Genomic DNA, 16,003 nt, shown 5'->3' with positions numbered 1-16,003 from the left:
ACAGAGGACCTGATTATCCATATAAATCATGGAAACATCATCCCAAAGTTGGATTTAAACAAAGGGTACCACCAGCTTGTGCTGCACCTCAAATCCAGATACATCACTTCTTCTCCACTCGTCTGACAGTTTCATTTAATTATAAAAGACAAAATGTATGAATTTCCTCAACTATTTATTGGCAAATATTGACCAGGCACTGCCCCTTTCTTTCTACACGTGAAACATTTAAGCTTTGATTAAAAAACACATTTGCATCTTTCACCTGGAGTAGTGCATGCCCCTGCAGCGGCATAACCATCATGGACATTGCGCACACATGGTGGTCGAAGCTGGCCCGCAGCGTGGCATGCCCTGTGCTTTGTTAAGGAGATAAGCATGGGGCCCTCAGCATGGCTCACAAGGGTGGGGGCCCACATTTTGTGCTACACCACTGTCTCTGGTAGAGCTGCAGTGTGGTGTAACTGTTTCGATTGAACTACACCCAGGCACGTCCCTGGTACCAGCCGGTACATGACATGTTGCACATCTCACAGATGGCGTCTGCGTGCAGGAATGCCCCTGTAGCTGCCAGAAGTTCACTGGAAGGGGTTGGATACTTTTATCTTGCAGACAAAATGAGCAAAGAGATGACAGAGCACCTGCCATCTTTATAATGATATAGACTGCCCACAGTTTGCACAACCCCCCCTCGCATTGACACTGCGGTATCAACCAACTAGCAGTACTTGAAAAAATAAATATTTTATAAAGAGTGTTTCACCCAGAAACCATTACAAGAGAAATTAATGGTATATATAGGGGTTGTACAACTCTAGGCCTGGAGGGCCAGAAACATGTTGGTTTTTCAGGATACCCTTCATTAGTATTCATGAGATAAATGTACATACAATATTCTGAATGTATGCACGCTTTTTCTCATGGCTATTATTGAGGGCTATGGTGATAACCTGTTAGTATTCCGGCCCTCAGGGCCTGGAGGTGGAGAACCCTGGGTGATCTTAAGTCAAATCCCGCACATTAGCATCAGCGTTACTGACCAACTGGCCGCTGGGTGCAAAGGATTGTGTGAGACAGCAACCGGTGGCCAGTTCCTTGACCGTCTGTGTGGCAAATACATGAGCCTTAAAAAAGCACAACAGAGCCAACCCTCTATGGCACCATTTAGCTGCCTTTTAAACTAAGCTACATTCTTACAATAACATTTAACATTTTGTCACTGCGGGTACACCATGGACATATGCACATGCATTCGTAATGATATCAGAACTGGGGTCTGTAACCTTTCGCTCGCCAGATGCTTTGAACTACAACTCCTATCAGCCTTAGAAATCATAGTGCATTGTGAGGGATCATGGGATCTGTAGTTCGGATCAACTGGGGAGTCATAGGAGATTAGATGAAACACACCTTGCATCTACATGACATTTAATTTGTGCTTTATTCGTTGGTCAGGGACAGACAGAAACACAGTGAATGGTGTAGGGTGGGGAAGTACCAGGCCCATCCTACCGGTCCTTTTCCTGTCACATGGATTCAATATGGAATTGCAATATTTGCCTCTGGTATAGTAAGTGACATTGTTTGCCTGATGTAATGTACTGTTTCCATGACTTCCCTTGGAGAGAAAAATATATAGTGATATTGCTGAGACTGACTATGCTGACTACTGCTGATGGGATTTGTAGCCCCAAACATACGGAGAGCCAAAGCGTGCAGATCCCTGTCATAGGACCTGAGATTTTAAACATGCATCAATTTGGTAGCCTGTTTCTGGTCTCTCTGGAATTTTTCTCCATGATCTTTTGATCTGGGCACATCACTGAAAATGAGGGCCCCCGCAAAGTGATGGATACAGTGGTAATACAACATGCCTGGTTATGCCTCTCTTCATCAATCCCCTTCGGGTCTCAAGGTGTTTTGGACTGCAAACCCCATGATACTTGGCCATTGACTATACTGGCGGGGCTGATGTGATCTGCAGTCCAAAACCTCTGCAGATCCAAAAGTTGTGGACCCTGGACTAGCCCAGCATTCTTCTTGCTCACCTTAAGTTCCAGAAATGCACTGTTTGGTAGTTCTGTTCACGTCAACTGCCCATCCATTGACTTCACTGCCTTTTGTTGGAGACAACTATGAGGCAAACATTAATGCAGGGAGTTGTTCCCCCCTCAATTAAAAGTGCCACACCTATATACATATTTATATTCTTCCATCTAGCCCTGTCTATGTACCATATCATACCACTTAGATCCCTCTCCCATGCACCATAGATAAGCCAAGAATCAGGCCAGCATGTAGAAAGAATATATATTTATTAATTAAAAGGAAAATTAATATTTGTACAAAATCTCAAATCATGCCACCTCACTCCGTGGCCCAAATGCTTTTCTTTCCTAACAATTCACTTTTCACACAAATTGAAAACACTAGTTGGTTTAGGTTAACACAGATTACAGACTATTTAACCCCATGTACAGTTTTCCTTCATTGGTTATTTCCACCCAGGTTACATAGAAACACAGGTCTATAGACTAGTTTGGATACCTTGTTCACTCACAAACTACTCTTAATGTACACAGTTGTGCAGCACCCTGGACATGGCAAAACAATTTCTCTTCACCATATGCTTTACATGGTGTTTACTTTAAATAACATGCAACACTTTCCTATTGGCAAAAGCAATTTCACACATGCAGCAGTATTTATTTTTAATTTCCTTGTGCACTTGGCAATGCTAGCAGTGTTGGAGCACAACTTTTGAATACAAACCATTGTTGTGTAAATGGAACCCCTTTTCCTCCACAACTATGAAATTAAGTCTCTCTCTTCTATCAGGTGTCACTTTCCCACCCTCTGCAGAGATGTGCTTTTAACTCAGTGACTTTGCTCTTTTTAAGTTGGCAAGACACTTTTCTGCCCAAAACCAGAAATTAAGTTTAATATGGCAGCCTCCCAGCTTTAAGGCAGGATCTGGGGAATAGGGAGCAGTTGGGAATTTTGTTTTTATGCACCCCTCCCTTTAGGGAATTTTGGGGTTAGCAAAAAGAAATAGGAGTACCCAATTCATTTAACAGACTATATTTCTATCCACACTGGAAGCGATGTTGTTGATTTTGAATTTCAACAAAATCAGCCTGTATTGGTTGGCTATAGGGGAATTCATTAAATTATTATTTAATAAAAAATACTAAGAATCTACTTGGTCTTCCCGCCCAATGAATAAGGGAAGATATTAAATCAAATAGATCCCCACAAGACTTGGTTTGGTTGGACAGGTTACTTACATAGAATATCTCTGGGTTTTGTGCTCAGTAAAATACATTGCCTCCTGGATCATCTCATGGGGAAAGGACGGGGATCTGGTTAGGTGACCTCTCCTGGTTCAGGGATGGATACCTCCAGAATCCATCCCTTTATTTGCCTCTCCAGGTTCCCTCGAGATTTTAGTCTTTCTCCTGGACTAATCCACCTCCCAGGCAATCTTGGTTCTCCAGCAATTTTTCCAGCATTTCCTACTCAGATGATTTCAGAAATCTCTCCCTTTTCCCATTGTATTTCTCCTTATGAATCTTTAACAACTCCCCAAATTATCTAAATGATCAGGTGTCAGCTAATTGGCTCTTGATCTGGATTGGGCATTTTAGTTAGTGGGTTTCTTGGGAGTGTATGACACCACCCCCTTGATTATCTTTCTGATCAATTTTACAATTGCAGCTAAAATCTACAACATGGTGGTTTTCTTCAGTTTACAAATAAGCATCATACAATATATATGGTTGCATTTGTCTGACCATGCTGGATTTAATGAAATGTGTCTGGCATTGGCTCTATGTTGCAGATTCAAATGTATTCAACAAATATAACAGTTATCAACACCAATTTTCTATACAGATATCTAATTCAACAAGCTATCATCTCCCAAAGCTGCGCTTTGTGACATTTTCTAGGAAGCTGTCATCACATTTCAGCTTATGACTTCAGTTCCCACGGTTGCATTGTTATAAATCAACAGCTAGGGCTTCTCATTAGCTTTTTAATGACATTTCTATCATTATTGTGTGTATTATGGTTCCCGAGATAATGGCTTAAGTATGATCCTCCAAACATTCCTATGTAAAAATTATTGACATGCATATTTTCCCTTCAATTAACTGGCATATGTTATTCCCCATATCTGTGTGTAGGCCTGGTCTCTAGCCTTTGTTGACCCAAGTCTGCTATAAAAGCACTTAACATTTCATTCTCCCAGGGCTAATGCTCAACTGTTTCCTCATCTTTGAGAGCAGAGAAGATAGTTCTGCCTCCTGTCATCATGTGGTGGTCTTCTGTTGTGTGTCATCTGTCAGTAAGCCCAGGGAGGGACCACAGGTTTACTTGAATTTTGGGGAATTATTCAGAGTTCAAATCCATTAGCTGGGTCATTGTTTTCACGGTGTGGGTTAAATACCCCCACCATAAAACCACTCTTCATCGCTCTGCCACAACTTCAAAGACATTCCCAGAGTATGATAAGGTTAGGGGGTAGGTGATAGGTTCTTGGCTTCGAATCTCATGTATAAACATGTTTTTGGGCTGAACTCAGCTGATCTTCATGCACAAAACTCACTTTTCAATGTTACAATTTATTTACTCATGACGCCTTTTTTAATGTAATTGCATCAGGCCATCAATGTCCAACTTCACATTATAATATACATTTGAACGGGTCAAGCCAAGGAGTTTCCTCTGTAAACTGTTCCTTTCAAACTAAACTGCTAAATGTATTAATTTATATGGTAGCTATCTGTGTTAGCAAAGCTGCACTTTAGCTATCCGTCATAAGTAATAGAAAGTAGTTCAAGGTCTTTGGCCTAGTCATTCGAATACAGTGTTTGTATTTCTTTTTCTTTGAAAACAGGATTTTATTTTAGGCAGTTGCAAGTGAAATTTTGTCCTTTTGTCTGCCAGCCAACAGTGAGCCTTTTAATTTCCATCTGCAATGTAGTTTCATATTTAAACTGCAGAATGCACCCCTTTCCATGGTCTCTCTATTATAGCAAATTAACCAGTCTTTTCATGGTTTTGCAGTTCAAATTAACTGCTGGCCTTTTCTCTGCCAGTCCAAAGTGTGCTTTCCAATTACAAGGAAGTATTTCTGCACTTTTAGGCCCAACATGGCCAGGGCAGTTCAACGGTTTTGGGGCTATATTAACCCCACACTTTGCCCTCTTCTCCATCAGTCTAAGCTCCACTGTACGGAATGCCCATATCACCTCCATTAAGAAGCAGCAACCTCCACATAGATTGTCAATGGCTCCTTTCTCTGTTTGGTCCATTGTCTTTAGATATCTGCTCGATGCTGTAACTAAAAACTTACCCTGCGCTCTGATATGCTACTTCCCAGCATGGTCTACAAGAGAGAGAGGCAATAGTCACTCAACTATTGATTACATCTACATATCCAAGACATGGCACAACAGAGTAGTCTCAATGAGAAAACAATAAACACCAAATAGCGCAGAAAGAAAGAGAGTTGGACTGGGTGAAACAGTGCGATAAGCTGGCGCATTGCTGCTTCTTGAAGGAATACCCTTTGACTTTATGACACACTCCCTAGTTACCTGAAGTGCTCAGTAAGTCTGACTTATCAGCAGATAGTTATGTACTTCACACTTAATCAGCTGCGCACTTGAGACGTATACAGACCGAGAATGGGACATCCCCACAAAAGAACGAGTTTGTCTTCAATGTAAAGTGCCAGGAATGATGTAAAACTGGAAACATGTGTTCTTCATTTATAAAGGTACTTAAGAATATTTGTAACAATTATTTAAGTGGATTTTACATGGACACACAGGAAGTAGATTGTTATAGATTGTTAAATGGAGAAAGTCAAATCACCTACATTGCAGGTATCCACTTTATGAAAGCATGCTACAAGCTATTGGGTGAACCGGAAAGGCAGTGGGAGTAATGACGACTGTTTGTTCATCTAAAGGATTTCAAGGTTAAGGGATATGACTAATTCCTTCTTCAACTGTCTGCCTTCGTAAGTGATCGGAATGTTGGGTGATTCCATTACTTAATTATGTTTGGAGCGTCTGCACTATCATATTAGGGTTTCATTATTCATGATTAATTCACAATAGAAAACTGAATATTTTGAGCCGATGAATTTTACATCGGTGTAATAATAAGATGTGTGTTTATATTTTGTTAATAGAGGTATTTTTAGAAAGGTTGTATGAACTTTTCTAGAAAGGTTTTTGTTAAAAACAAATATATAAATAAATAAAAACGAAAGATAATGCTACGTCTTGCCTACTTATTTCCAAAGTGCAGACTCTCGTATAGCGAGTGCCCGGTCGCCCATTCTGCCTCAACCTACTTAATGGCATGACACCTCTGATGGACGGATAAAGTCACACAATCATTGTTTCTGTTGTTTAGGAAACAACTGTGAGTTTGAAATAGACGAATGCCAATCAGACCCCTGCCAGAACAACGCCACCTGCAATGACCGAGTGGGTTTCTACACGTGCACCTGCGCCTTGGGGTACGAGGGGGAGCACTGCGAGGTGGATATCGACGAATGTGTCAGCCAACCCTGCAGGAACGAAGGGTTCTGCATTGACCGGGTCAATGGGTAAGCTTCAACCGAGCTTCTTGCCATGTAGTTTTATAGTGATTGTGCATGGCTTTTCTGCATGAAATTGAACCACTGAGAGTTTCTTGCTAAATTCTGTTTGCAGCAGGATCCAATGCCTTAGAAACAAACCCACTATGTCCATTTTGCAATGAATTATGCGTTGGCCATGTTAATATATCACTTGTATCACAACACTGTATCTTGGAACAGAACACCCAGGAAAGTCTGGGTGTAGGGCATCCATCTTCCCCTGTTTACCCAAGAGTTTCGTTGCTTTTTTAAGCATCTTTTCATAAAGTTAGGCTGAGGGTATATGCCTTGTCACCGCCCGCTCCACATCATTATGTGGAATGGGCCGGGTCCAGGGTCTGCGAAGTTTTGCACTATGACTTCCGTGATACCTCAACATTGACTTTGCTTGCTAGGGCTGATGGGAAATGTAGTCAAAAACATATGTGGAGCCAAAGGTTGCAGACCCCTTGACTTGGTTAAGGGGCGGGGCTCGGAAAGTGGAAGTACGTCATGTTGTGTGCGGTGAGGCATTGAGTTATTCCCCACAATGGTGGTTGGAGCATGGACTCTGCACTTTCTGATTGTCTTAAGAGAAGAAAGAAAACATGCTGCAATGCTCCTTTATCAACACTTTGTCCCACACAGAAGCAATTCCGCATAGGCGCGTTCGTATTTGTATGCGACCAATCGGCCGGCAGCAAGAAACATAGCTCCTGGCTTTTTTTATTATGCTTCATGCTGGAGTCCAGCCTCTAAGTGCGGGTCCGATATCGAACCAATGCTGCTCAGTGTTGTTTTTCTTCCAAGACAGGCACAGTGCCTCCCGCCCTTACACTTATAGGATAAAAGATGGAACTAATTCGTTTAGAGCTCCCAGTACATTATTTCTCTGTGGTGGCATGTAAAAATAAATGAGTGAGGTCCCCTGCAAAATCTGGTGACCCATGGCATTGAGGCAATCTAGGGTGTTCAAATGACTTGCCAAGCTGGGTCCCCTAATTGTGAAAACGTACTCTGCTCCACGGGGCTTCCTGGAGTGCAGGTAGTGTCCCCGATGTGGTAGTGCCATTCTCAGGCATACAGACACTGGGCCAATTGAACAGAGCTTATTTGGTTCGCCAAGACTACCCAATGGCTGCCCTATGGGATGAGAGTCTTCTAAGTGAAATGGGTGAGTTTTATCTTGGCCTGTACCCAGGGGTATTGCTAGGTCTAGCAAAGATCCGGGGCTACTCTGATGTTAGGACCGTTGGGACACGGGGCTAGCTAGCCTTTTTGTTGAAGCCTCTGAGATTCTAACTGGGGCTACAACCAAAAGATCTGGGGCTATAGCCCCCTCAACTCCCTCCAGCAACGCCTCTGCCTGTACCACCAAATGGTGTGCCAAACGATACTTCAAGGAGTCTGTTTGACTTGCATCTGTCTGTGAGGCCCAGGGATGATGGACAAATACAGTTAAAGAATCCACGTTCTGCCCTTAGGCATCGATTTCTCTGAGTCAGAGGGGCTTCTTCAAAAGTGTTTTCCATTGTAACACAATTCCAGTATATGGAGCATATATTTTGTAGGGGCGGTGTTGCTTATGTTGGAATCAGGGAATCCTGTTTCCCTTTTTTCGCAAAATGTGGACCTCTTAAAAAACATAATAATCCTAATATGGAGCAGTAGATATAAACTAGACTTTCATTTGAGATTCTCTGATAAATTCCAGAATGCCTTTCTAAAATCTTACCAGCACCTCCTTATGCCCCCACACCTTCTAGGCACTTCGTTCTCATGTTGCTTTCCCATTTCAGGGAAGAGAGTGCAGAGGGGTGTGTTCCAATCCGCGTTCTCAGCTACATATGAGGTATGTCGTTTCGCAGATTGCCTATGAATATGGCCCACCGTGGTGGGTGGTATTTCTTACCACCAGGCGGTATGCATACAGTGGGCCTCATTATGACCTTGCCGGTATCCTGGTGGTAAACCCGCCACGATACCGGCAAAGGCTAGTACAGCTTCCGGACGGATCACGAGTGCCGGAGTGGCGGTGTTCATCCACATTCATTGCATCCCATTGGACTCCTTGAGGGCATTTGGTGTCATTACAGGCACCGGCAATACTGGTGCCGATAATGATGGCTTTTTTGCCAGTAGGACGCCTGCCTTACCTCCAGATCTTGCTAGAGGTAACACAGGTGCCACACCAGCAACCCTGTAGTCAGCCGGTCCGGAAAAGTGCCAGTATAGATTGATACTGGCACTTTTTTACCAGACCGGCCGATTTATAATGAGCAAGATTGATCAGGATTACAGTAAGAAATTCACCTTGGATCAGACAAGCGGTACATTGGTCTCCTTTCTCTCCTTCATGCTCGGCTCTGTGATTTCCACCTGCAGGCCCAATGAAAGGTTTGGGGGAATGACATGGATGGGTGGGAAGGGAGATGTGTTTTACCACACACACCTCCATGTAGTGGGCCTCTTGTGCCACCTAATGAGGGCTGGGCTGTGTCTGCACAGAGTGTCCCCCGATAAATGTCAAGGAAAGCAGCCCCTGCACTAGAATGGGAAAGGCAGCCTGAGGCACTAATGGGGTGCAGCTATGGGTCCTTCCGGAAGTTTTGTGCCGTCCAGAATAGACTGCAACCCTACGCCTCCAAGCACTGCTGTTGAAATATGTGGCAGAAGATGGAAATGTGACTATTTACTGTCAGTTAAATGAATGAAAGGCAGACACAGGTCAGTCTAAGGCAGCGGTCTTCAAACCTTTTACCCACCGCTGAGCACATTTTGGCCAGTCCAAGCCCCCTCCAGGGTGTCCACCAGCTAGAAAGTCCCGAACGCAAAGAAGTATTATGCATTGTCGAATGTTGACCCAAATGGCATTTTTTAAGCAGTTAGTGTTTCAGCTCCCTGCTGGCTGCCTGCTATGGCATTTTTTCAGCAGACGGTTAGTGTTTCAGCTGCCTGCTGGCTGCCTGCTATGGCATTTTTTCAGCAGACGGTTAGTGTTTCAGCTGCCTGCTGGCTGCCTGCTATGCTGCAGACTAAAACCAAAAAAGTGATGGGTGGAAGGTTTTGAAATAATCTGAACCACTTGCACTGCACTGGGCAACCTGCTACACTTCTGTTTTTTTAGCCCGCCTGCGCCATTGGAAACGGACTACAGCCATATGCAAATCAGTCAGGTACTGCCACCAGTGTGCTGCTAGGCCATGTCCCCTCTGCACGGAAACACAAGCAACCCCAGACATGTTTCGGCCTTGCTGGTCCTCCTCAATGAGGTGCAGCTTGGTTCCCTATGAGGCCGAAACATATCTGGGTATGCTTGTGGTCTTGTGCAGAAGGAATGTGACCAAGTAATTCAGGCTGGACTGCCCCTTTTGTGGTGGGGCCAACCCTGATTTGCATATGGTCTTTCCTCTTCTGTAATGGCTTCACAGGCTGAAGAACGATGGTCTCGAGGGTTTGCCAGAGCAATGCCAGAGGTTAAGATTCATTCTGAACCTTCCAGCCATCACCTCTTTTGTTTTCTGCTGGCTATGCTGAGCCTTTTTAATGTACTCCATTGGTGCCTCAGGCTGTTTTTCCCACTCTACACAAAGGGGGGCCTCCATGGGGCGTGTCACATCTTCAGGTGGTCCTACCCCCACACAATATACAAACAGCAACGATGGAAGTGGCCCGAGCCGGCCTCGGTCTCCACCCACCCCATACCACCATCCTCCCAACTCAACTCCCTGCACAGTCCCAGGGCTCCCTCCGCCACACTCCCTGCACAGTCCCAGGGCTCCCTCCGCCACACTCCCTGCACAGTCCCAGGGCTCCGTCCACCACACTCCCTGCACAGTCCCAGGGCTCCCTCCGCCAGACTCCCTGCACAGTCCCAGGGCTCCCTCCGCCACACTCCCTGCACAGTACACTAAACAACCTCACCACATAATTTCTCAGGTCTAGGTGGCTGACATATCTTCAATGAATGTCAAAAATGCTGTTTTAAAGAGAAGACCTCAAAAGTTGACAAATCATGAAAACTAACTTGACAAATATTTCACCCCAGTAGAAATATGTTCAGCTAAAACAGTACAGTTGTGGGTTCCCCCTCCTTATTGGAAGACTACAACAACCAGAACACAAAGCGATTACACTGTCCCTCATTCCAACTCCCATAACCCCAGACTGAGCTTCTCTATTTCGGGCTGTAGTTGTATGACAGTGAGGGGCATGGCGCTTAGGTGAGCACACAAAATTTGCTGCCACGCAGGAGAGCTTATTGAGTTAAATGCTCATTTATACTAGTGTGTAAATGAGCATTTAACTGGAGCAATTTTTGAAAGGGGACACGCCTTGTAAACCCGGAGTCTTGGTGTTAATACTGGAGGTTAGGCAGCCCTGGAGGGACGGGCAGGCCAGGCCTGCTGCCATGCCCCACCTCCCTTGTACCGTCGGCTCCACCTAACAAACTCCCTGCACAGTTTCAGGGCCCCCTCTGCCACGTTCCCCACCCAGAAGTTGGGCTCCCTCCACCCCGTTCCCCACACAGTCCCTGGGCTCCCTCCCCCCCTGTTCCCTACACAGTCCCTGGGCTCCCTCCACCCCGTTCCCCACACAGTCCCTGGGCTCGCTCCTCTTCACTCCCCACACAGTCCCTGGGCTCGCTCCTCCTCACTCCCGACACAGTCCCTGGGCTCCCTCCACCCCGTTCCCCACACAGTCCCTGGGCTCCCTCCATCCCGTTCCCCACACAGTCCCTGGGCTCACTCCTCCTTACTCCCGACACAGTCCCTGGGCTCCCTCTACCCCGTTCCCCACACAGTCCCTGGGCTCCCTCCATCCCGTTCCCCACACAGTCTCTGGGCTCGCTCCTCCTCACTCCCGACACAGTCCCTGGGCTCCCTTCACCCCGTTCCCCACACAGTCCCTGGGCTCGCTCCTCCTCACCCCCGACACAGTCCCTGGGCTCCCTCCACCCTGTTCCCCACACAGTCCCTGGGCTCCCTCCATCCCGTTCCCCACACAGTGCCTGGGCTCGCTCCTCCTCACCCCCGACACAGTCCCTGGGCTCCCTCTACCCCGTTCCCCACACAGTCCCTGGGCTCCCTCCATCCCGTTCCCCACACAGTCTCTGGGCTCGCTCCTCCTCACTCCCGACACAGTCCCTGGGCTCCCTTCACCCCGTTCCCCACACAGTCCCTCGGCTCGCTCCTCCTCACCCCCGACACAGTCCCTGGGCTCCCTCCACCCCGTTCCCCACACAGTCCCTGGGCTCCCTCCATCCCGTTCCCCACACAGTGCCTGGGCTCGCTCTTCCTCACTCCCCACACAGTCCCTGGGCTCCCTCCACCCCGTTCCCCACACAGTCCCTGGGCTCGCTCCTCCTCACTCCGGACACAGTCCCTGGGCTCCCTCCACCCCGTTCCCCACACAGTCCCAGGGCTCCCTCCATCCCGTTCCCCACACAGTCCCTGGGCTCGCTCCTCCTCACCCCCGACACAGTCCCTGAGCTCCCTCCATCCCGTTCCCCACACAGTCCCTGGGCTTGCTCTTCCTCACTCCCCACACAGTCTCTGGGCTCCCTCCACCCCGTTCCCCACACAGTCCCTGGGCTCCCTCCATCCCGTTCCCCACACAGTGCCTGGGCTCGCTCTTCCTCACTCCCCACACAGTCCCTGGGCTCCCTCCACCCCGTTCCCCACACAGTCCCTGGGCTCGCTCCTCCTCACTCCGGACACAGTCCCTGGGCTCCCTCCACCCCGTTCCCCACACAGTCCCAGGGCTCCCTCCATCCCGTTCCCCACACAGTCCCTGGGCTCGCTCCTCCTCACCCCCGACACAGTCCCTGAGCTCCCTCCATCCCGTTCCCCACACAGTCCCTGGGCTTGCTCTTCCTCACTCCCCACACAGTCTCTGGGCTCCCTCCACCCCGTTCCCCACACAGTCCCTGGGCTCCCTCCATCCCGTTCTCCACACAGTCCCTGGGCTCGCTCCTCCTCTCTCCGGACACAGTCCCTGGGCTCCCTCCACCCCGTTCCCCACACAGTCCCTGGGCTCCCTCCATCCGTTCCCCACACAGTCTCTGGGCTCGCTCCTCCTCACCCCCGACACAGTCCCTGGGCTCCTTCCACCCCGTTTCCCACACAGTCCCTGGGCTCCCTCCATCCCGTTCCCCACACAGTCCCTGGGCTCCCTCCACCCTGTTCAAACACAGTCCCTGGGCTCCCTCCACCCCGTTCCCACACAGTCCCTGGGCTCCCTCCACCCCGTTCCCTCACAGTCCCTGGGCTCGCTCCTCCTCATTCCCGACACAGTCCCTGGGCTCTGTCCACCTCACTCCCCACATAGTCCCTGGGCTCCCTCCACCCCGTTCCCCACACAGTCCCTGGGCTCACTCCTCCTCATTCCTGACACAGTCCCTGGGCTCGCTCCTCCTCACTCCCCACACAGTTCCTGGGCTCGCTCTTCCTCACTCCCCACACAGTCCCTGGGCTCGCTCCTCCTCATTCCCGACACAGACCCGGGGCTCGCTCATTCTCACTCTGCACACAGTTCCTGGGCACGCTCTTCCTCACTCCCCACACAGTCCCTGGGCTCGCTCCTCCTCATTCCCGACACAGTCCCTGGGCCCCCTCCACCCCATTCCCCCAGACAGTCCCTGAGTGCCTTTCCCACTCTTCCCTCCTCTCAGGCAGATGGAAAAGCACACCTGGAAGCTTGCTCTCTGGAATAGTGTGATGTCCCACCTTATGAGCCCCAGGCTCAGTGTTAGGCCATGGGTGGATAGGCCTCTGGTGCGCCGCGCGGGAAAAGCTGGGTGCGGCTAAAGAACACACAGACCACTTCGATCGTTGCATAAACCCGGACTGACGCCCTGACGCCAGTTCCGGTGGTTCCTTTATTTCCCATGTGCCACGTGACCTCTTACTGGCGGGGCACGTGACACCACAAATAGCACTTCCAGGGTGTTTATTTCCTGTGTCTGCCACACCCACTGAACCTAATCCTGACCCCTGTCACACTGAGCACGTGCAGCGGGAGCCATGTTGGGATGGGTAATGGCTTTATTTTTCAGGCTGTGGTGCTGCACTCCCCAGGGCATCAGTCCACACTGTTGTGGGTTCCCCCTCCTTATTGGAAGACTACAACAACCAGAATACAAAGCGATTAAACTGTCCTTCATTCCATCCCCAGGGCATCAGTCCACACTGTTGTGGGTTCCCCCTCCTTATTGGAAGACTACAACAACCAGAATACAAAGCGATTACACTGTCCTTCATTCCAACCCCCATAACCCCAGACTGAGCTGCTCTATTTCGGGCTGTAGTTGTATGACAGTGAGGGGCATGGCGCTCAGGTGAGCACACAAAATTTGCTGCCACGCAGGAGAGCTTATTGAGTTAAATGCTCATTTATACTAGTGTGTAAATGAGCATTTAACTGGAGAAATCTTTGAAACGGGGCACGCCTTGTAAACCCGGAGTCTTGGGGTTAATACTGGAGGTTAGGCAGCCCTGGATGGACGGGCAGGCCAGGCCTGCTGCCAAGCCCCACCTCCCTTGTACCGTCGGCTCCACCTAACAAACTCCCTGCACAGTTTCAGGGCCCCCTCTGCCCCGTTCCCCACACAGAACCTGGGCTCCCTCCACCCCGTTCCCCACACAGTGCCTGGGCTCCCTCCACCCAGTTCCCCACACAGTCCCTGGGCTCGCTCCTCTTCACTCCCCACACAGTCCCTGGGCTCGCTCCTCCTCACTCCCGACACAGTCCCTGGGCTCCCTCCACCCCGTTCCCCACACAGTCCCTGGGCTCCCTCCATCCCGTTCCCCACACAGTCCCTGGGCTCACTCCTCCTCACTCCCGACACAGTCCCTGGGCTCCCTCTACCCCGTTCCCCACACAGTCCCTGGGCTCCCTCCATCCCGTTCCCCACACAATCTCTGGGCTCGCTCCTCCTCACTCCCGACACAGTCCCTGGGCTCCCTCCACCCCGTTCCCCACACAGTCCCTGGGCTCGCTCCTCCTCACCCCCGACACAGTCCCTGGGCTTCCTCCACCCCGTTCCCCACACAGTCCCTGGTGTTGTACATGAACAAAAGGGACACAGCCCCTTTAAGAAGAGCAACACAGAAAGAGCGGGAGGAAAGCGGAATGGGAGGGGGTTGGAGCGGGAGAGGGCAGAAAGTGTAGAGGAGTGAATAAAGGAAGTTCACAGCAGCCCTGGCTCTGTCTCGTCTTTGCGTGCCTACGCGTGATTGAGTGGAGCCTAACACCTGGGCTTGCTCCTCCTCACTCCCCACACAGTCCCTGGGCTCCCTCCACCCCGTTCCCCACACAGTCCCTGGGCTCGCTCCTCCTCACTCCCGACACAGTCCCTGGGCTCCCTCCATCTCATTCCCCACACAGTCCCTGGGCTCATTCCTCCTCACTCCCGACAAAGTCCCTGGGCACCCTCCACCCTGTTCCCCACACAGTCCCTGGGCTCCCTCCATCCCGTTCCCCACACAGTCTCTGGGCTCGCTCCTACTCACTCCCAACACAGTCCCTGGGCTCCCTCCATCCCGTTCCCCACACAGTCCCTGGGCTCACTCCTCCTCACTCCCGTCACAGTCCCTGGGCTCCCTCCACCCCGTTCCCCACACAGGCCCTGGGCTCCCACCATCCCGTTCCCCACACAGTCTCTGGGCTCGCTCCTCCTCACCCCCGACACAGTCCCTGGGCTCCCTCCACCCGGTTCCCCACACAGTCCCTGGGCTCCCTCCATCCTGTTCCCCACACAGTCCCTGGGCTCCCTCCACCCCGTTCCCACACAGTCCCTGGGCTCCCTCCACCCCGTTCCCACACAGTCCCTGGGCTCCCTCCACCCCATTCCCACACAGTCACTGGGCTCCCTCCACCCCGTTCCCACACAGTCCCTGGGCTCGCTCCTCCTCATTCCCGACACAGTCCCTGGGCTCTCTCCACCTCACTCCCCACATAGTCCCTGGGCTCCCTCCACCGCGTTCCCCACACAGTCCCTGGGCTCGCTCCTCCTCATTCCTGACACAGTCCCTGGGCTCGCTCCTCCTCACTCCCCACACAGTTCCTGGGCTCGCTCTTCCTCACTCGCCACACAGTCCCTGGGCTCGCTCCTCCTCATTCCTGACACAGTCCCTGGGCTCGCTCCTTCTCACTCCCCACACAGTTCCTGGGCACGCTCTTCCTCACTCCCCACACAGTCCCTGGGCTTGCTCCTCCTCATTCCCGACACAGTCCCTGGGCCCCCTCCACCCCATTCCCCCACACAGTCCCTGAGTGCCTTTCCCACTCTTCCCTCCTCTCAGGCAGATGGAAAAGCACACCTGGAAGCTTGCTCTCTGGAATAGCACTTCCAGGGTGTTT

At 50.1% G+C, this 16,003-nt stretch overlaps 1 protein-coding gene across 3 annotated transcripts in view; it reads left to right on the top strand.

Moving 5' to 3' along the window:
• The window catches only part of LOC138471699 (protein crumbs homolog 2-like), a 401,417-nt gene that overhangs the window by 137,986 nt on the left and 247,428 nt on the right, over positions 1-16,003 (top strand). For all 3 annotated transcript variants that reach the window (XM_069609463.1, XM_069609462.1, XM_069609461.1), the window contains exon 3: positions 6,433-6,628. In XM_069609463.1, the coding sequence (XP_069465564.1) occupies positions 6,433-6,628 (196 nt within the window). The remainder of the gene's footprint in view (positions 1-6,432; positions 6,629-16,003) is intronic.

Source organism: Ambystoma mexicanum, chromosome 8, assembly GCF_040938575.1.
Source record: "Ambystoma mexicanum isolate Mex_15411 chromosome 8, UKY_AmexF1_1, whole genome shotgun sequence".
NCBI classification, from domain to species: Eukaryota; Metazoa; Chordata; class Amphibia; order Caudata; family Ambystomatidae; genus Ambystoma; species Ambystoma mexicanum.
Note: the sequence above shows the minus strand (reverse complement) of the source record. Positions and strands in the feature narration are given on the sequence as shown.